The 21,939-nt window shown below is 44.6% G+C and overlaps 1 protein-coding gene across 2 annotated transcripts in view; it reads right to left on the minus strand.

Annotated features, from left to right (window-relative positions):
- LOC143830299 (deubiquitinase DESI2-like) overlaps positions 1–21,939 on the minus strand; it is a 64,154-nt gene that overhangs the window by 19,068 nt on the left and 23,147 nt on the right. The window contains exons 3-4 of one of the 2 annotated variants that reach the window (XM_077322626.1): positions 264–322; positions 84–156 (exon numbers count right to left, since the gene is read on the minus strand). In XM_077322626.1, the coding sequence (XP_077178741.1) occupies positions 84–156; positions 264–299 (109 nt within the window). In that variant the 5' untranslated portion in view covers positions 300–322. The remainder of the gene's footprint in view (positions 1–83; positions 157–263; positions 323–21,939) is intronic. The other variant, XM_077322625.1, reaches the window with a different exon arrangement.

The raw sequence follows: 21,939 nt of genomic DNA on the forward strand, positions 1-21,939 counted from the left end.
AGAGATCGCACTCTACTCCCCCACCCATTAGAAGAACTGACTGAAGATCCTATTGAAGACATAATTAACCGGAAGCACCATACCTCTGCCGTAGATTTCAATGCCAGAATGGAAGACTCCGATACCCAGTGTGGAGGTGTATTCATTTATCCAGTACTAGAGAAGGGAGGGGGAACAGATTTGATAACATTAATGGGGAAAAAATCTGCATTATTAGATGATAATCTATTCTTGCGTGACTTTGCATTGATATTGGCCCTCACCTTATCCTGAAGACTGTGGATGGGTTTCAAGAGCATATAGCAAGCTTCCAAAATATAACCTATAAAATAGCAGAATAAAATTGCAAAGCCTAAACAAAATGACGATACTTCCTTGGCAGCCACCCTTTAGGAAGTTGTTCCAGTGCATCTAGAAATCACCCCCCCACCCTGACATTTGAATGCCCAGCCATAACCTTTGAAGCACACTTTGTGGTCCTTAGTGAGGACCACGAGAAGATGTACAGCACATGAGCGCAAAAATGGTCTCCCACTTGATGGCTTTCTCTGAAAAAAAATTGTCTGACTGGAGCCAGGAGTTGAGTTTGCAACAGGTCTTAAACAGGCCTGCAGACTAGCCACCGTGGCCAGTGGAAGGGAAGGAGGCATGGAAACTCACCCTTGCACTCACAGGCCAGGGCCAGCCTGTACCATGAGCACAATTTCTAAGCCAGATTTGTTTCACTGAAGCAAATTATAAAAAAGGGAAAAGCCAAAAAACAAAAACCCCACCTGAAAAACAGGTGAGAATCAAGAAGGTTGAGGGACCAAACTAATCATGTATTAAAATATATATGAACAGAAATAGTATAATATAAAAATTTATAAACACACAAAAAGGGAATATTTCATTTCCACATGGATCACACTAACTTTTGAATTTACACAGAGAGAGGAGATGGGGAAGGAGTTTTATTTATTGTCTTCCAGGGGAGACAGCTGATAGATGCCTGGAAAAATGTACTCAGTATATACCAGCTAAGAATAGCAAAATACAGACCCCCGGATAAAATAAAGACATTCTGCTTAAATATAGGGGGGTTTCCCCTCTGAAAAAGAATGTGCACAATCGTATCATATTTTTAAGTGTGTAGTAGTGAATTGACCTCTGATGAAGATCCTTTCAATTGAAACATGTCAGATCATAGTCATTCCTATTATAGGTGCACTAGTGTGTGATCCATATGGAAATATATTCCCATTTTGTGTCACTAAATACATACTGTTATTTAAACAGTGTGTATGCTGCCTGTCCAGAGACTTGCTTGAAACCTAACTGTTACTTGAAACAGACATGTCTCCTCAATTTATGATGGTGGAATTAGCAAAGCCTTGTGTGAGGAGCAACAAATAAGATTCTCCACCAATGTATATGGAGAGAATATCTGGCCAAAAATCTAAGGAAGAGGCAGTTCTTAAAAATTAATAAAAGGGATTTTATTGAACAACAAAATAAAAAGGTCCCTAACAAAACACGATTTAAGCTAACACATACACACAGATGACACAAAGGAGGTGATCAGGTGCATTAGAAGATTAAGATTTTGGGTCAAAGAAAGCTATAGCTACGATCCAACGCAAAAGAGGTCCAGAAGAACTGGCAGCCCGACTGCAAGCTGAGCTTTGTGCATGGAAAGCTAAACATGAGAATGTTCTCTTTTTATAGACAAAAATGTATACCTTGGGTGCTTGAGTAGGCCATGGCAGCCCTATGATAATACCTTGATGAGATTAATTGGGCAATACTAAAGAAATGGAGACTTTGCTTATGGGTGAATTGGGCTTTGATAAAGAAACCTCAATGGATTTATTGGGGGACCTCCAGAGATGACCCTCTGGGGTGGGTCCTAGGTATGGTAGATCTTGATATGAGTTTGTTATTCCAGCAATTGAGGAATAAGCTACCAAGAGGGATGACTTCATTGAGAAGAGACATTAAGGGAGACAGTACTTTCAGATGTGGAGAATTGTACAGGAAATTAGCCGCTAGCCAGGTGATGTTAATTCCTTTGTCCTTGTTGTGCCAGGGTGTGGGAAAGAACAGATGGCATAACCATTTTTTGTGCAGCTTAGTTACATCACTCTTGTGACGGTCAGAACGTCTCTTGGGTGAGACTGACCTCACAGAGAGCCAGTGTTTGGCCTATTTCTGGCATGCAAAGCTTTCTGGGTAGGTGAACCAGAATTAAAGATGGAGGTTTGCAGCTGCATTTCTCCCTGCACCTCTTGGGGCCTATCATAACAGCTACAGCCTTTGCCTCAGCTGCACATGAGCGGAATCTGCTACTTCATTGTCTCTGCATCTTGGGTCAAAGTACAAATAATCCAATAATTATTTTCTTCATCTGTTTTTATTTACTTCGTTTATAATCCACCTTTCTCTCCAGTGGGGACACAAGGGCTTTATATCATTCTCTCCGACAATAATCCAGGGCTGTGTGTACAGTACTCTAAAATCAAGATTCTGCATGAAGAAATAATGGGGTCTGTGCTGCATATACCAGTAAGTGACTGGATGCACTTTTAATGTGGAATGGCAAGAAGTCAGTGTGGGCCTCTGACTCACCCTTCCACCCCATCTCTGGTTTGTGATAATTCCTCAGGCATTGACTGAAGCCTAAACACTTACGTAAAAAAAAAAAGATTCTTGGGGAACTGAATTTCGCTCCCATAACCCATTTCTGTATTTGTTTAGGGGTGATAAGGAACTCATACCTCCCTAACCATAATGAATGGCTCAGCAGTGCATAAATTTCCTTTCTCCCCCTTATTCTGCTAGGTCTCCTGTGCTTCATTGTCTGCAGTGGGGATTTTCACCATCTGGAGTGTCCCCCCACCTGGCCTCTGAGTGGTCCTGATATGTAGTTGTGCCACCAGTAGATATTCCTAGTGGATATTCTTAATCCACTTCCCTTGCCTTTTCACTTGCATTATTGATGATTCTGCCAGCCCTATGAGCTCTGGAGATGCATTTTGAATGAACTCTTCAGTTCCATGTGAAAAAACAGAGTTGCCTTATTATTCAATAAAGTAATCCCAAAGGTGTTGAAAGAATGATGCAGACTCAACCCAAAGAGCATAAGACCCTAATTCCAAAAGGCCTTGCCAGGCATTTACAAACCTGCTCTCTGGCCAGAAAGCCCCTTAATGCTTCTTGGGCCTCTGCCTGGAAAATGAATGCTCCCATTTGAGGGAAACGGTGCCTCTGTGGCTCCTAAGGCCATCTGTCACTTCTTTCATGATGGCAACAATCCCATACTGTGACTCTCCCTCTGTCTCTGGGGCATTGACACAAAATATTAACACAAAGTGGTTCTGTGGTAACAAACATAGCACTAGAGGAGGGTGGGGGCAATGCTCATCTCAAAACATTGCTGCTTCCAAATTCCCTCAATTCTTCCTCGACATGGCCTATTTTCAGGGCAATCCACACCCGCAATGGGACCACTGCCACCCTTAATGCACCTCGTGGGTGTATGTGTGCCCATTTTAAGATATCCATCGCCTTGGAATTGTCTTTGCCCTCCAAATATTATTCTTCAGAATGGGGCATGAGGGCCTTGCATTCTCTCACACACCCTGGGAGAGAGAGCTGTTATTCCCATGTATTTGTTTCTGCGGGTGCCATGTGGTTCCTCTGTTCTGTAGGCAGAGCAGGACCATTGTGCCCTGGGTCTCTGTAAAGGCTGCTCAATAACAGCAGCAGCAGCAGCAGCAGCAGTCCCTGGAAAGCAATGTGGAGGGATCCTGAGGCCAAGCACACGCTTACTGTGCTAGAACAGAGTTTGAGTCCGGTGGGCCCTTTGAGACCAACAAAGTTTGATTTGGGGTGTAAGCTTCCGTGTGTAGGCATGCTTCGTCAGATATCAGACGGTGGTGGCCAGCACACAGCCGGTGGTAGTCCTGAGCCATTACATTCCCAGTGCTTCCCTGCAGCCTTCAGTACAGGTCAGTGGATGCATTTGATTTCATCAAAAGAACTTGTGAGTCACCATTCTGCACGGAAAACTGAGCAATTAAGGTGACAGAGAACAGAGTGTCTTTTAAAGCAACAACAACACCACGTAAGTACTCCAGTCGCAGAGAGAAGGGCTGATGCAATGGTGGGGTGAAGGATGCTCCAAGGACAAGTTGAGGGGAGGGATGCGTGCTGGCCGTCTAAGTGGAGGGCAGCATCACCCCTCTGACCCTGTCTCACAGTGTCGCAGCCACAAGGAAGAAGGGTGCAAACAGGGAGAGGTGAATGAGACCCATTCCCACCTCAATGGCAAGAAGTTCCCTTGGAAGCTCCACAGTGAAGCAAAAAAAGCAAAGCAGACAAGTCAAGGCATCCATTTTGTCCTCCCTACATTTTGCCGCCAGGAAAATTTCAGGGGCGACCATGAGTGGACCATGAAAGCCCCCTTATTGCTTTGTGGAATAATCTGCATCTTTCTAGCTGTTCTTCAGTCACAGCACAACATACAGGCTATAGGGGAGCAGGGCTCCTGCATAGCATCTGGACTCCTGCTGGGTATTTAAAGTTTTTAAATTATGTCTCTGCCCAGTATGGTCCAGATTTTCCACACGGCTCCAAGCTATGGCCATCTGTTCTAACTTCTTGTGACACTTTCCTACTTTACTGGGACACTTGAGTTGTCATGCCTTTCCCCATCCACGTCTCTTGTCAAATAGGTCTGAGGTTTGTGAAAACCCAAATAACCCGTTTTGCCTTTAACAGCTGACACAACCTAATGGTTTGCTTCTATTAATGGAAAGCAGCCTTGGAGATGTGAGAGTGGGAAGATCCTCCCAGAATTACGAGTGATCTCCAGGCTGCAGAGATTGGTTTCTGGGGAAAACAGTGGTTCTGGAAGGTGGTCTTTGTGGCATCAGATCCTTGCTGAGCTTCTTTCTTTCCTTCCCCACACTTGGCCCTTCCTAAGCTCTTCCCACAAATCTCAAGGAATTTCCCAGCTTGGGAGTTGACAACCGTGTCCATCTACAGCCAGCTGCTTAAACCCTCACCCTCCAGCTATTTCCCACCTCAGACTCATCCTGCCCTTGCCAGCAGGGCAAAGGGAATCACTGCCACATTTCTCATCCCCTAAGTCCCATCGTCACAGAGATGTCTCGGCACGACCGATTAGGCTGCGAACACTGCTTCTTTGTGTGGAGGTCCTAATCCCGCTTTTACATGGAATTGGGTCCGGTCTGGGACGGTCCCCGGCCTGGCCCAACTCAGGTCCTCACTTGACCCTCAGCAAAGGAACGGAGAGAAATCTGTGTTCTCTTTTTTGCCCTGGGATCCAACAGTGTGTATGTCAAGGCTGGGCCTTGCATAAGGGGGAAAACTCGAGCCCTCTCCAGTCAGGCATTGCTCCCCACCTCCCTGGCCAGTATCACTTTTGTCATATATCCTCGCAATGCAATTCCAAAGTAACAAAATAACCCACCCATCCACCACCACATTGAGTCGGCACCTTTCCTACTTGCTCTTTTTTCTTGGTTTTAGCATAGTGCCTGGATGAGTCCTCCATGCAGTAAATGTCAGACTGAAACAAGGTGCTGTAGTGCCTATGCTGCTCCTCAGCAGTCTGGGCCCGGCCAGGGGGAACATGGAGGCTACTGGCATAGGGCAAAGAAGGATATCACTGTTCCCATGCTCCTCTTCACTAGCCTAGGCCAACAGGATAGTCATAGTGGCTTTTGGTCCTAAACCAGGGGTATCTGTATTCCCCTTCTCATAGGGTTTCCAGCTCTGGGCTGGGAAATATCAGGAGACTTTGGGGGTGGAGCTGGGAGTAGGTGGGATTTGGGGTGAGGAGAGACCTCTCCAAAGCAGACATTTCCTTTAGGGGAACTGATCTCTGTTGCCTGGAGAAGAGCTGTAAAACTGGGGGATCTCCAGGTCCCACCTGGAGGCTGGCATCCTGTTGGGGCTTTTAGACTTGGCTTAGTACTGAGTCCCTCCAGAGAAATAGAGCTGCAGAGTAACGGAGCATTTTGAAAGTATGCAGTTGTGGATGAGGCACAGATCCAGACTTACAGTGCTTTGTTTACTAGGACAGATTATTTACAAATGCAGATAATATTAATCTGTTTCAGTCTCCTTACTGAAACAAAATACAAAAGCTTAAAGAGTGGTTACAAAAGCAACACATTGCAAGTCTTTATGGCTAGGCTGCAGGCAGGACTACATTCCAGAAATCAGCAGATGGAGAGAGCTGAGCCTAATGGTGGCTTATCCTTGCTTCAGCAAAAGCACATAGAGCTTCTCTTCCTGAAGAAAGAGGAAGTGGGCAGGAGACCACCTTAAACAAAGGACTCCCAAGAGCATGTGCTTGGGGTTTTTCCATTGCAATCTCACCAGTAACCACTTGATGCCACTAATGAGCACAAAGTTACAGTTTAGCTGCTTTAAAAGCTTAACAACTGCCCTTCAAGGCTGACTTCACCAAATTACTTGCTGATTGCAATTCCAACACATCTCTACCTTCTGTAGTACCACTGCGGAGATAAGCAGGGCATAGGGTACCAGCCCATCAGGATCCCCCTTTAAATTAAAGGCTGGATCATATCCACCTCTGAGAATAACCATTTTGAGCATTCATCCTGTCTCTTCTGTATGACAGCATGAAAATGAATAACCCTGAGCACGTGCATGTTCATTCTTTTAAAAGCCTTTCAGAATTGCAGTTTGGAATGAGTTTGAAACTGGAACATTCTGGGGACATTCAGGCTTTAGGTTCTACCCACCAATGAAATAAGCATGTGCAATTGATTTAGTTATCTCTAGTTCTGGCCCGAGGGTCTGTTCTGTTATATGAGGCTCAAGATTCAGGATGATTGCTATTATTTTCCAAAAAATGCTTCGTATCACCATGTTGCATTCCACTTCAACTGGCTCAGAGCCAAGGCTAACTCAAGTGTTCCTGGCAGCTGCCACACAGTTTGCCTTCCAAAGCAGCATTATTGAACCGCATGAATCAGCCTGTGAATAGCCATATTGCTTCTGGATGTACTCCCTGTGCTGGTAATGAGAGCCTCGTTCATGGCAAGAGCACACAACATGTTTTGCAGGCTCTTGTACAATTGGGAGGGGGGGAGAAACTCCCCCTTTCCCTGGGTAAATGTATAAGCTGCATCTGCATTGGGAGCATTTCCATCTAATTCCATGCAAGAAATGCAATTAAAAATTGGTGTTATTACTCAAAACATCACTTCAGCCCTTTTATCTTTCACTAGCACTAAGTTGTTTGGAGAAAATACATTTAGTAGAGGAAAATAAACCCAGGTCCTTTAATCCATCTTGTTTCCTATATTTAACACTACAACACATGTTCCTAGTCCAACTAGTCATAGGTGCATGGAAGACCATACATTAATGTTCTTGGTAGATCAGGAATGAAAGCATGGGTTGGGGATGAAGAAAGAGGGAAGGCAAAAGGTATGAAAAGTTCCCATCTCTTTGTCCTCTTTTTCTGGAGTGGGAGGTAAGGAGTGATTGGGAGTTAGAAGCAAAATACATAAACCATAAAAAAATTCCACAGGTCTGCACTTGTATAGTGTATAAATAAGACTCTCCAAGGCCTCCCTCTGTGATATGCAATTACTTTGCTGCATATTCTTTTATACGTACAGCTTAAATATACCTTTCCAGAGTCTTCAAAGCCATTACCACTTGGGGGGAAATGTATATAGAATTTTTTAAAAGTTGAGACCAATTGAGACCCTCCAATCAATCAAGCACTTAAAAAAAATCTCCCATCTCCACCCCTTCGTTGCCTTTTGCTCACTGGAATCCATCAGGCACTGCTATCTGCCTCTAATATTCCTCTCGAGGTCTTAGACTCCTCCTATTAATTTCTAAAGCCTGGTGTAAGTCAAGTGGCACATCTGAAATGAACAGCCCATTCCTCATCCTCGCAACAGTCCTAAGCAATCTGCCCTGTGCCAGCTGACCTGGGGGGCTCCCGGGTGACTGTATGTAGAAGCCCATAATGTCCTTGTATCGCATGGTGGAAACCTGACGGACTCTGTAGGTGTCCAGACTTGCTGCTGGGCTCTGCCATCATCTTATTCATAGTAAGCTATGATAGATAATAATTGCATTGATAATAGTAGCAGTGATGTGGTAGAGTGGGAAAGCCATTCCTACTCAAGTGTTGTAATCAGAGATCAGCCTCTTTTGCCATCTAGGGCCACTGACAAGCTGGGGTGGGGGAGTTATTCTCCTCTCAGCCTTTCAAGTTTAAACTGTGAGCACTCGGGATGCATAGTAAATAGACCATCTGCTCTTAATCGATTGTATTACAACATCTTGGAATGCTTGCAGATAGTCTAAATGTACAATGAACAGAGCCCTTCTCTGTGTCACATCTAGAATATAAGACTAGAAAAAGAAATTTGACGTTGAAAAATCCGGGGCCCAGTTTCTTTCTCTTCCTTTGTCAAACAAACCCTTGAAACCAGAGGATCCCAGGCAAGGAACTTTGGTGTGACCTTTGATGCCTCCCTAACTATTGAGGCTCAGGTCAAGAAGATAGCCAGCCAGGCATCTTACCATCTTTGCTAAGCTTGGCTACTAGCGCCCTACCTGTCCCCTGAACACCTGGCTGCAGTGATCCATGCAACGGTCAGAATAGATTTCTGTAACTCGCTCTACACGAGCCTGCCCTTGTCCTTGATCTGGAGATTCCAGCTGGTACAAAATGCAGCTGCTGGGGTCCTCACAGGAACACCTTGGAGAGCCCACATCCAGCCTGTGCTGAGGCAGCTGCATTGGTTGCCAGTTGCTGTCCAGATCTGGTTCAAGGCTTTGGTTTTAACCTTTAAGGCCTGACGTGGGTTGGGACCCACATACCTGAGGGACCGCCTATCACCCTATCCCCCCCCCCCACAGGGCCTTATGCTCTGCGGGTGAGAACAAGCATGCCTGGCCTCAACCAGGGCCAGGACCTCTCAGTCCTGGCCCCGACCTGGTGGAATGAGCTCCTGAGTGAGCTGCAGGCCCTGAGGGACCTTTTAGTGTTGCGCAGGGCCTGCAAAATGGAGCTGTTCCTCCAGGTCTATGGTTGAGGCTGGGGCAGTGGGGAAAGATTGACGGGCCCCCCGTGGTATTAAGCTGCAACTTGATTACTTCATCTCTCCTACTTCCTCCTTCTAGAGGTAGGGCCAGGGGTTGGGGTTGAGGGGGGTTTTCTGCCATGTTGTTGTGTTGTTGGTGTACTGTATTTGTATTTTTGTCCATTTTAATAGGGTTTTAATGGGGGTTTTAATTGGACATCTGTAACCCGCCATGAACCTACTTGGGAGTGGCAGGTAATAAATTAAATAATAATAATAATAAATAATAATAATAAAGTTCACAGGGCCAGTTACTTTCTCCCCCCTCCTCACTTCTCCATGCCTAATCTACCTCACAGAGGTGATATGAAGATGCAGTGTAAGAGGAGGAAACCTTGACTGCTTCCATGAATTCCTTGGAGACGGGATTAAAAAGAGAAAAGGAGGCAGTATCAAAGTACCAGAGAAACTGACAACAAATGACTCTCAGATGTCCTCCCTGGAAACCTTTGTCCAGCTTCAAACACTTGCTGACCACATTCAGCTCCTGTGTGCCATGACGGTGCTCCCCCCTTCTGCTTGTGCAGGTCGCTGGGTTTGCTTGAAGCAAGGAACGGGAAGCAAGCCAGAGGCCTCTTTAGAAGCTGGCATTTGGATGAAGTGCGGCTAGGGGGGGAGGATAACACTTTCCCCGCAATCATCTTGCACTTGTCACAAAGCCAGCAGTTCTGCCCCAGGGAGTCACTTTGCTAATGAAAGAGGGGGGAAGAGTTGCAGCTAAATACTTTGTGTTCTGTGTGTGGCAAAGGCCGGCAGAAACAAAGGCCAAGAACAGGTGCGTGGGCCGGTTCCTGGAGTGGCCCATTTCCTATGAAAAGAAGGGAACCTAACCCCTTTCAAGAGAGCTCTATCCAAGGGCAACAGGAAACATGAAGCCTCTGCTGCACCGGGCTTCAGAGAGGCAAAACCACAAGGAAGTGGCCAGGGGAGGGTTGCCAGGTCCCTCTTCGTATTCCAGGAGCGGGGAGGAGTGCCAAAAATTAATGTGATGTGCTGATGTCTCCCGGAAGTGACATTGGCATGTTGGCGATGTTGGACATGATGATCTGGCTTGAGGGCAAAAACTTTATGGAAGAAGTAGTTTCTTACCATGACTTAAATGTAGCAGAAGTCTTACCTTTGGTAAACGCTACTAATTCAACGTTTCGCATGGCGTCTCACACAATCTGCAACACTCCTGCAACACTCCCGCAAAAAGCGCTTCGTTGTAGTGCTTTTCAGGTAATCAGGAAAAGTGGATTCTCCCTGAAAAAAACACTACACTTCTGAGCACAAGCTGCAACACATCAGCGAAAGATATGTGCATTCTCAATGTATCAGTAGAAAGAATGTCCCTCCCCCGCTCTCGCCCCCAAACTTCCAGAAAAGTGATCGCCATTTTTTTCCCCTTAGACCGGGGAAAGAGGTTCAGCCATACTGGACTTAATACTGACCAACAGGCAAGAGTTGGTGGATGAGGTGAAGGAGGTGCGGATGGACAAACTCTAACGGAAGATGCAGAGAAAGCAGAAAGGCTTAGTGCCTATTTTACATCTGTTTTTTCCCACAGGTCAAAGTGTTTAGGCACATCTAGAGATGGCCATCGCCAAAGGACAGTGTCTGGGTGGCAGGTTAACATGGATAGAGAGGTTGTCGATAGGCATTTAGCTACACTGGATGAGTTCAAATCCCCTGGTCCGGATGAAATGCACCCGAGAGTGCTCAAAGAACTTTCCAGAGAACTTGCACAGCCCTTGTCCATCATCTTTGGAAACTCTTTAAGGACTGGAGATGTCCCGGTGGACTGGAAGAGAGCAAATGTTATTCCGATCTTCAAAAAAGGGAGGAAGGATGACCCGGGAAACTACAGACCAGTGAGTCTGACCTCTGTTGTGGGGAAGATAATGGAGCAGATATTAAAGGGAGCGATCTGCAAACACCTGGAGGACAATTTGGTGATCCAAGTAAGTCAGCATGGATTTGTCTCCAACAGGTCCTGCCAGACCAACCTGGTTTCCTTTTTTGACCAAGTTTGCTGGATCGGGAAAATTCGGTTGATGTCATTTACTTGGATTTTAGTAAAGCTTTTGACAAGGTTCCCCATGATGTTCTGATGGATAAATTGAAGGACTGCAATCTGGATTTTCAGTTAGTCAGGTGTATAGGGAATTGGTTAGAGAACCGCACTCAAAGAGTTGTTGTCAATGGTGTTTCATCAGACTGGAGAGAGGTGAGTAGCGGGGTACCTCAGGGCTCGGTGCTCGGCCCGGTACTTTTTAACATATTTATTAATGATCTAGATGAGGGGGTGGGGGGACTACTCATCAAGTTTGCAGATGACACCAAATTGGGAGGACTGGCAAATACTCCGGAAGATAGAGACAGAGTTCAACGAGATCTGAACACAATGGAAAAATGGGCAAATGAGAACAAGACGCAATTTAATAAAGATAAGTGTAAAGTTCTGCATCTGGGTCAGAAAAATGAAAAGCATGCCTACTGGATGGGGGATACGCTTCTAGGTAGCACTGTGTGTGAACGAGACCTTGGGGTACTTGTGGACTGTAAACTAAACATGAGCTGGCAGTGTGATGCAGCGGTAAAAAAGGCAAATGCCATTTTGGGCTGTATCAACAGGGGCATCACATCAAAATCACAAGATGTCATAGTCCCATTGTATACGGCACTGGTCAGACCACACTTGGAGTACTGTGTGCAGTTCTGGAGGCCTCACTTCAAGAAGGATGTAGATAAAATTGAAAGGGTACAGAGGAGAGCGACGAGGATGATGCCTCGCTGACAATGGAGGCTCAAGTCTCCAATGGAGGCTCAAGTCTCCTCAAATCTACGGATTGCTACCCATTTGTGATGGTCCATGTGGGAACGAATGACATGTCCCTGAATACCATCGCTCCTATTAAAAAAGACTATCAAGATCTGGGGAGGAAGCTCAAGCAAATGGTGGCACAAGTGGTATTCTCTTCAATCTTGCCTGTCAACGGAAGAGGAATGCGTCGGGAGAGGAAGATAATGGAGGTGAATCACTGGCTGCGTAGTTGGTGCCGGCAGGAGAGATTTGGTTTCTGGGACCATGGGATAGGCTTTCTTGAGGAAGGCCTACTAGCACCTGATGGACTGCACTTATCGAAACTGGGGAAGAATGTGTTTGGCAGGAACCTGGGGAGACTCATCAGGAGAGCTTTAAACTAAAGCCACAAGGGGAAGGAGACGATCAACATAGGGAGTGTATGTAAGGAAAACGATCGGAGGCAGCCCAACCAGCAAGGCCAGCTCATAGAGAACCAAAAGTAAAAGGATTCAGATGTCTTTATACTAATGCCCGAAGCATGGGCAATAAAAAGGAAGAGCTGGAACTTCTCATGCTGATGGAAAGGTATGATCTAGTAGGCATCACAGAAACTTGGTGGAATGATTCTCATGACTGGAATGTAATGGTGGATGGATATGAACTGTTCAGAAAAAACAGAATAGATCGAAGAGGTGGAGGAGTGGCACTGTATGTGAGGAAAGGGCTTACCTGTCAGGAAATTCTAGTGAAGGAGAGCATATCTACAGTGGAAAGCATCTGGGTGAAAATAAGCGAGGGGAAAACAAACAGTGTGGTGGTTGGTGTCTGCTACCGACCACCTGACCAACGAGAGGATGTGGATGCTGCACTTTGTGAGCAGCTTGAGAAAATATCCAAGCGGCAGGACCTTGTCATCATTGGTGACTTCAATTTCCCAGATGTGTGCTGGGAAACAAACTCTGCGAAGCGTCCTCAGTCATGCAAGTTTCTGACCTGCCTGGCTGACAATTTCATTTATCAAATGGTAGATGAACCCACAAGAGGTTCAGCCATACTGGACTTAATACTGACCAACAGGCAAGAGTTGGTGGATGAGGTAAAGGAGGTGGGGACCCTAGGGGGAGTGGCCATGTCCTCATAGAATTCCTTTTGAGATGGGGAGTCAAGGAAGCTTGTAGCCAGACGTGGATGTTGGATTTTTGTAGGGCAAACTTTAATAAACTCAGAGACATGATGAGTGTCATACCATGGACGAGAATGCTGGAAGGGAAGGGAGCATGTGAAGGGTGGGCATTACTCAAACAAGAGCTATTGCATGCTCAATCAATGACTATCCCAGAAAGACGAAAACACTGCAGGAGCTCTAAGAAGCCTATTTGAATGAACAGAGAACTTCAAGAGGAACTAAGAAAGAAAAGGGAAATGTTCAGGAAATGGAGGGAAGGACAGAGCTCTAAAGAAGAGTACCTACAGGTTACTAGGCACTGTAGATCAATCATCAGAAAGGCCAAAGCTGAGAGTGAGCTAAGATTGGCCTGGGAAGCCCATTGTAACAAGAAAAGATTTTTCAGTTATGTGAGGAACAAACGTAAAGTAAAGGAGGCAATAGGCCCACTGTTGGGTGCGGATGGACAAACTCTAACGGAAGATGCAGAGAAAGCAGAAAGGCTTAGTGCCTATTTTACATCTGTTTTTTCCCACAGGTCAAAGGGTTTAGGCACATCTAGAGATGGCCGTAGCCAAAGTCTGGGTGGCAGGTTAACATGGATAGAGAGGTTGTCGAGAGGCATTTAGCTACACTGGATGAGTTCAAATCCCCTGGTCCGGATGAAATGCACCCAAGAGTACTCAAAGAACTTTCCAGAGAACTTGCATAGCCCTTGTCCATCATCTTCGGAACCTCTTAAAGGACTGGAGATGTCCTGGAGGACTGGAAGAGAGCAAACGTTATTCCGATCTTCAAAAAAGGGAGGAAGGATGACCCAGGAAACTACAGACCAGTGAGTCTGACCTCTGTTGTGGGGAAGATAATGGAGCAGATATTAAAGGGAGCGATCTGCAAACACCTGGAGGACAATTTGGTGATCCAAGGAAGTCAGCATGGATTTGTCTCCAACAGGTCCTGCCAGACCAACCTAGTTTCCTTTTTTGACCAAGTAACAGGTTTGCTGGATCGGGCAAATTCGGTTGATGTCATTTACTTGGATTTTAGGAAAGCTTTTGACAAGGTTCCCCATGATGTTCTGATGGATAAATTGAAGGACTGCAATCTGGATTTTCAGATAGTTAGGTGTATAGGGAATTGGTTAGAGAACCGCACTCAAAGAGTTGTTGTCAATGGTGTTTCATCAGACTGGAGAGAGGTGAGTAGCGGGGTACCTCAGGGCTTGGTGCTCGGCCCGGTACTTTTTAACATAATTATTAATGATCTAGATGAGGGGGTGGAGGGACTACTCATCAAGTTTGCAGATGACACCAAATTGGGAGGACTGGCAAATATGCCGGAAGATAGAGACAGAGTTCAACGAGATCTGAACACAATGGAAAAATGGGCAAATGAGAACAAGACGCAATTTAATAAAGATAAGTGTAAAGTTCTGCATCTGGGTCAGAAAAATGAAAAGCATGCCTACTGGATGGGGGATACACTTCTAGGTAACACTGTGTGTGAACGAGACCTTGGGGTACTTGTGGATTGTAAACTAAACATGAGCAGGCAGTGTGATGCAGCGGTAAAAAAGGCAAATGCCATTTTGGGCTGTATCAACAGAGGCATCACATCAAAATCACAAGATGTCATAGTCCCATTGTATACGGCACTGGTCAGACCACACCTGGAGTACTGTGTGCAGTTCTGGAGGCCTCACTTCAAGAAGGACGTAGATAAAATTCAAAGGGTTCAGAGGAGAGCGACGAAGATGATCTGGGGCCAAGGGACCAAGCCCTATGAAGATATAGCGTTTCTGCATTATGAAAACATTTGGCAACATTGGTCTTTGTGTAGAAAGCCCCAGAGTTTTGCCCACCTCCTGATGTCATTAATGTCCCTGCATCGTTTCTGGATGACATCAGCACACCTCATTTACTTCTTGCTTCTTCCCTCCCCATGCCTAGTTAGTTCCCCCAGTTCCTGAGAGCCTGTAAATGGAGGGAGAGGTTCCAAACTAGGGACTATCAACCCTAGGCCAAAGATGCCTCTTGAATTGTCCTCTTGCCCCACCCTCAAGGTGGCTGCAGAGGTTTACAGTCGTAGCATCTAATTTTCCCCAGGAGCAGATTTCATGGGCCAGAATTTTCAATAACAGCAAGGTATTCGTGGCTGGCTCACCATGTTAGCAGCAGGGGGGGAGGGATTCTTTTCTTGGTGACTCAGAGATTATCAGTGATCTTGCTGATCTGCAGCAAGATTCCTAAAACAACAGGCATAATACCTTTCAAGGGAGAGGAAATCCTTTTTGTATTTCATATCTTTTCAGATGAAATATGCTATTACAAAGCTTAGGTTAAACAAAGTATTCAATAGCAGAACCCTGTTGCATATTAAGACAGAAAGACATATACAACTTGAATGCAAAACATTTATATGAACTTTTGAATTGTTTGCTTGGTTTTGCCAACTATGCCATGGTATTTTCTCTTATATTGATGTTGTAACCATTTCCTATGGCTGCCTGTATTTATTTGCTTAGACTAAAAACAATTTATTTGCTTAGACTAAAAACAGGCATGGCACTTTTCTTAAAACCAAAATGTCTAATTGTAGATGCTATGTTAATAATAAAATTAAAATATATTCCATTTATATGCTAGTTTTCTACCAGTAGGCTGTTACAAACATATCATATGTAAAGGTCATATTGTATATCTACTAGATAATTGTTGAGATAGCAGATATTCATATTAATTTTGTTTTATATTGGAATGGAAATTTAGCAAAGAATTAGAACCATCTACAGGAGCTATATTAGAGTCCAAGGTCAAGAATGGACATCACTATGGTATGTTGGCCCCAACAAGCATGCTGAGAAAGGTCATTTGGATTGAGTTTCCACCAATATGCAGATGATACTCAGTTCTATCTTATGCTTCCAGCAGACCCCATGGAAAGTATAAAAACCAGAAAAAGGTGCCTGGAGGAAGCTTTGTCATGGAACAAGGTGAAAAAGTTGAAACTCAGTCCTGACACAACAACAAAAGTACAAGTGGGGGAAAGGTTTGACCCAGGAATTGAGATGTCTCCAGTTCTGGATGGGGTTTCACTCCCTGAAAAGGAGCAGGTTCATATCTTGGGGGGGGGGGGTGCAACTGGATCTGGATAAACAGGTGGCAGTGGTGGCCAGGGGCACCTTTCATCAGCTTTGGCTGCTGTGCCAGCTGTGGCCATTCCTTGCCAGGAAAGATCTTGTCCCTGTGGTGCATGCTGGGGAAGCACCCAGATTAGATCATTGCAATGCACTCTAAATGATGCTGTCTGAGAAATCTGTCTGGGAGGTTCAGGTGGCACAGAATGCTGCAACCAGAACACTGATTGGAGTGGATTGTCTGAGCTGTAGCTCTTCAGGCTTGTGCCGTCTGGTTCCCAGGTTGTTCCCTGGCCTAATGAATGGTGCTGGCACTGACCTTTAAAGCCCTACAATGCTTGGGGACAATACAGCTCAAGGACCATCTTCTCTTGTATGAACCTACCTGACTGCTCTAGTCCTCTTGAGCGGCCCTGCTTCAGGTGCCCCCACCAACTGAGGCTAGATGGGTGGCAACCTGAGAAAGGACTTTCTTGCTCATGGTGCCAAACATGGGAACTCTCTCCGTAGGGAGATGTATCTGTTCTCCTCTATCATTGTCTTCCATCACCAGTTGAAGACTTTAAAGGTAAAGGTATCCCCTGTGCAAGCACCGAGTCATGTCTGACCCTTGGGGTTACACCCTCTAGCGTTTTCATGGCAGACTCAATACGGGGTGGTTTGCCAGTGCCTTCCCCAGTCATTACCGTTTTACCCCCCTGCAGCAAGCTGGGTACTCATTTTACCAACCTCGGAAGGATGGAAGGCTGAGTCAACCTTGAGCCGGCTGCTGGGATCGAACTCCCAGCCTCATGGACAGACAGCAGATCAAAGGTACTTCTTCACACAAAGAGTAATTAATATGTGCAATTCACGGAGGGCGGAGCCATGGCACTTGGATAGCTCGAATACTTCGAGCTCCTGTTCCACTGAGGGTCAATCACTGCTGTGATTGACAGAATCAGGTTTTGGGTACGCAAACCCACCTACCATCTTCTCAGGAATTCCTTGTGAATCTCTGGGGCCTTTCTGTTCCGCAGGGAATTTAATACTCCCTGGAACATAAGCTCAGTGTGCACAGGGTCCAGCAAGTGCCGTTCGCCATTTTAAAACTTTCGTCTTTTCTTACAACTCTGCAATCTACACAGCTTTTACTTTAATCTTCAAAGCTAATTGGATTCTTCCTTGCAAGACTTCTGACTCATCACAACTCCGGAGTGAAAACAACTGGCAGATATCGGATCGAGCCTACAAACAGTGAGTGGGGGTTTCCCCCGGCACCTTCTCCCTTTGGAACAAACTCTCGGCGTGAAGAGCTGCTCTCCTTAATTTAAGCAGCTAGAGTGACAAGGAGATAAGTGGGAGAAGGTAGAGAAAGGGGCTAAGACAGCCAGAACACCCCCTCACCATTGTTTATAAACCGGAGATTGAAAAAGCAGATATAAGGACTTCGCGAGAGTTCTGCGAGAGTTCTGTGCCAGAACGAGATTTCAGGCTTGGAAAAGCTTCAACAGGTCATCAAAGCGACGGACGACAGCTGGTGAAGAAAATAGTTTCGGTTTCCCATTGGCAACTACAGGGACTAGTGTGTGCAAAGAGACAAAATTTTATCTGGAGTGCTATTTTTGGTCTTGTCTTTCTGCTTTGCTCTACAATCGCTCCTTGTTTTTTAACTGTCTTTTGGCTGATTTCCCAGGACTCTGAGTTTTATAAGGAGGGACCTCTACTGATTATTTGCAAAACTGCAAATATACTTTGGAAACAACATATGCATAATTGATTAAGTCTAACAAAACTCCAAACCTGGAACATGTTTTCGTTTAAAAAATTTGCATATCTTCTAGAGAAACAAACACAAGACCTGAAAGAATCTATAAATGGCTCACTTAAAAATATGCTCATGGAGTTTAAAGGTATTAAGGAAGAAGTCTCCAACAGGAATGATGAACCAATAGTGGTGGCTGATGATAGCTCTAAACAAGGTGGAAAATTATCAGCAGAAGAGGAATCTGAAATTATGGAGATGGAAAAGGGGATGTCAGAGTCTTGCAGCTCAGATAAGGACACCCTACCTGAGAAGATATATAGCCACTCCAAAGCAACAATACACAAGAATCAATTAAAAGACATATGGATCTGCGGTGAAAGCAATCGATTGAAAGGAGCTTCATGGAAAAACATCGGTACTGATATTGGAGTCCAGGAGGTACAACTGCTTCAAGATTTATCAATGTGTACTCCGAGGGAAAGACTACAACTGTACTTTCCCAGCGAAAGACCAATAGGACAGAACATTAGTCAACGGGAGCCACAAGACGTAATAAGCCTCGATATGAGACCCCCTTAAGAAACTTGGGGAATGGAAATGTAACACAGTGGTTGAAATTCTTTTCCTCTTTTCCCTCCTTTATGTAGCCATATAGGCAATATAACTAGTTAAGAAGTTAATCTGGGGTCTAAGATCTTTTAAGTAAGCTGAATTTGTATTATTAAACCTAATTTCGCAGTGTCTATCAGCCCAAAATCAAAGCATAACTAAAAGAAGACACCTAATGGAATGGGCTTATATTACAGTGTGGGGTTTTAGATTTCCTATGATAGCTGAATTTGAATTATCTAACATATCTCTGTAGTGACTTTCAGCCTAAATTTAAAGCATAACTAAAAGGAGGTTTCTAACTGAGGAGGTGTAAATATAACTAACGAAAAATCTATTCTACTAATTAATGAAGACTCCATTTTATTATTTCTGGTATTAACAATGTACACTTATATATATTTGTTTCTCTTCTTTCCGTACAACTAAGCAGGCTTATTTTTTTTTCCTTTTTCCCTTTCTCTAGTGGAACTGTGGAGGGCTCTAGGAATACGTTAAGTATAAACTGTTTATGATTGTTAAAACTATCAGAAACTATGCAAACAAATGTTGAAATGATGGTAACAAGGTAGACTTCTTTTTTTAAATGTGGTGCAAACGTGAAAAAGTCTATAAAAAGTCTATAAGCTTTGGGTAAAAGTCCATAATATTGTAGCCAGTCTTATAATCTTAAATGGAGAGAAGAGGGTTTTTAAGATTGAAACGGAGAACCAAAATGTTTTTCCACAGTGCTTCCTAACCCACATACAGAGCTTCTTTTTCTATGCGACGACAGCAGCAAAACTAGAATTGGCCAAGAAATGGAAAACACAAGAACTACCCTCGACAGAAGACTGGCTGAATAAACTAGCTGATCTTGCCAAGATAGCCAAACTGACACTAATAGTTAACGGAAGAATAGAAGAGGCCTTTCAAGAACAATGGGGCCCTTACCTGAACTATTTACAAAAGGGATTAAAATGGGGAACCATGTGTATCAAATGAAGAGCATAGCTCTCCTTTTCTGTATTAACAATGTAGATTGCATGTATCTCACTGTCTTCAACTTTGGAAAAATAAAATAAAAACTTTCTATAAAAAAAAAAATATGTGCAATTCACTGTTACAGGAAGTGGTGGCAGCTACAAGAGGGAATTAGAAAACATTCTGATGGAGCAGAAGTCCATCAATGGCTATTAGTCACAAAGTACAGATAGACCATTATATTTTGGGTGGTTATGCCCTGCATTCTTGTTATTGAGGAGCAACATAGGGAGGGCTTCTAAAGTTCTGGCATTGCTGGTGAACCTTCTCAGTTTTGACCACTAGATGAAGCATTGGTCTGATCCCAGATAGCTCCTCATATGTTCTTATTGTATTATGGTTTTGTTTGGCATTCACTAACTCTCAGTTGGACTCCACCCTGTTTGTATTTTTATTTATTTACTAGTAGTAAAGCCCGTTGCATGCTGTAATGCAATGGATGCAGGATCATGGTTTGGTGTGGGTTTCGTGCCTCACTTGGAAGCTGGCAACCCTAACAGGAGGTCTCTCTGTGTACAACAATCCTGACCCAAGTCAGGTTCAAGCACACCTAGGAAGTTTGGAATTCCTGAACATGCACCTACACCAATTTGGCAACTTTACCTCCTCTCTGCAATGTTTTCTTGACCTGAAATAAGCCAAGGGCTTTCCAGGCAGAAATGGCTGCTTTGGAGGGTAAACAGGACTGTGATGCAAAAATATTTTGTGCCTTCCAGAAAGGTTGTTGTGGAGATGAAACACTTGAGGCCTACTGCACAGGATTGTTGTGCAGATCAAACAGGTGACAAAATAACCCCCACAACAGTATCCAGTTCCATCTGCACAACAAACTTGCACAGTAGTCCTGAAATGTTCAGAGAGTGGTGGAGAAGAGTCATGCATGGCTTGGCTGTGTCTTCCCTCAAGCTGGAAGGCTGGCCACAGCAGTATTTTAAGTGAGAAGGGGCCTTTTCTGTGGCCTCCCTGTCAACCAATGGTTAGGCAGAAGGGGAAAGCTTTTGCCCATGCCCAGAGACTCCCCTGTGTTACTCTTGGCAATGTGTCCCTCCCCTCAGTCAGGGGTTGTTAGAAGCTTCCTTCACAGCAGGCCTGAAGGGACGTGGTGTGTGTGAAATCCTGAGCAAGAGCAACAACTGCCCTTGAGTGGGGGAGATTCCACCAATAGGAGGCTTCAGAACCTTCAGTATATTGTCATGGTGTGCCGTCACAATTTTATGTATATAGATATTTCAACTTTTATTCTGCCCTTTCTAAAAAAAAATCAGGATGGATTACAATGTCAATAAAATAAAAAAATTCTAAAAATATATAAAAATAAAATTGAAAATTAGAATCATAATGTTGTAAAGGGCTATACAGACCATCTAGTCCAACTCCCTGCTCAATACACGATCAACCTAAAACATCTGTGGTAAGTATCTGTCCAGCCACTGATTAAAGACTGTCAGTGAGGGAGAACTCACCACCTCCTTAGGTAGCCTATTCCATTGCTGAACTACTCTGACTGAATCCCACCCGCCCCATATCTAGCCGGTCCATTCTATCCAAAGCTAATCTCATTACTATGTGTCCTATCCTTTGCTGCCAACAGGAACCTTTCCCTTCCCTCCTCTAAGTGACAACCTTTCAAATAAAGACAGCAATCATGTCCCCTCTCAACCTCCTCTTCCCCAGGCTGAACATTCCCAAGTCCCTCAGCCTTTCCTCATAGGGCTTGGTCCCCAGATCATCCTTGTCACTCTCCTCTGCTGACCCGAGCATCTTCACCATGGTCTTTGGCTGAGGTTTTCTAACTAGCTCCCTGTCCACCGAACCATCCAAAAATCCATTCTGCAGTCATCCAGTTTATCCATCAGAACACCATGGGAAACCTTGTCAAAAGCTTTACTGAAATCCAGGTAAATAACATCAGCTAATTTCCTTGATCTAGTAACACCATCTCTTGGTAAAAGAAGAAAACCAGATTTGTCTGGAAAGACCTGTTAGAGACAAATCCATGCTGGCTTCCCAGGACCACCAAGTTGTCCTTCAGAGGTTTGCAGATCACCCCCTTTAATATCTGCTCCACTATCTTCCCTGAGATAGAGGTCAGACTCACTGGCCTATAGTTACCTGGGTCACCTCTCCTCCATTTTTGGAAGAGTGGGATAATGTTTACACTTCTCCAGTATTCTGGTACATACCCAGTCTTCAAGGAGATCCTGAAGATTATGGACAAAGCCTTTACAAGCTCTCCAGAATGTTCTTTGAGCTCTCAGGTGCACAACATCCAACCAATGGGATTTAAACTCATCCAGTGCAGCCAGGTAACTCTTGACAACC

The sequence above is a fragment of the Paroedura picta genome, chromosome 2 (genome assembly GCF_049243985.1).
Source record: "Paroedura picta isolate Pp20150507F chromosome 2, Ppicta_v3.0, whole genome shotgun sequence".
Lineage (NCBI taxonomy): Eukaryota > Metazoa > Chordata > Lepidosauria > Squamata > Gekkonidae > Paroedura > Paroedura picta.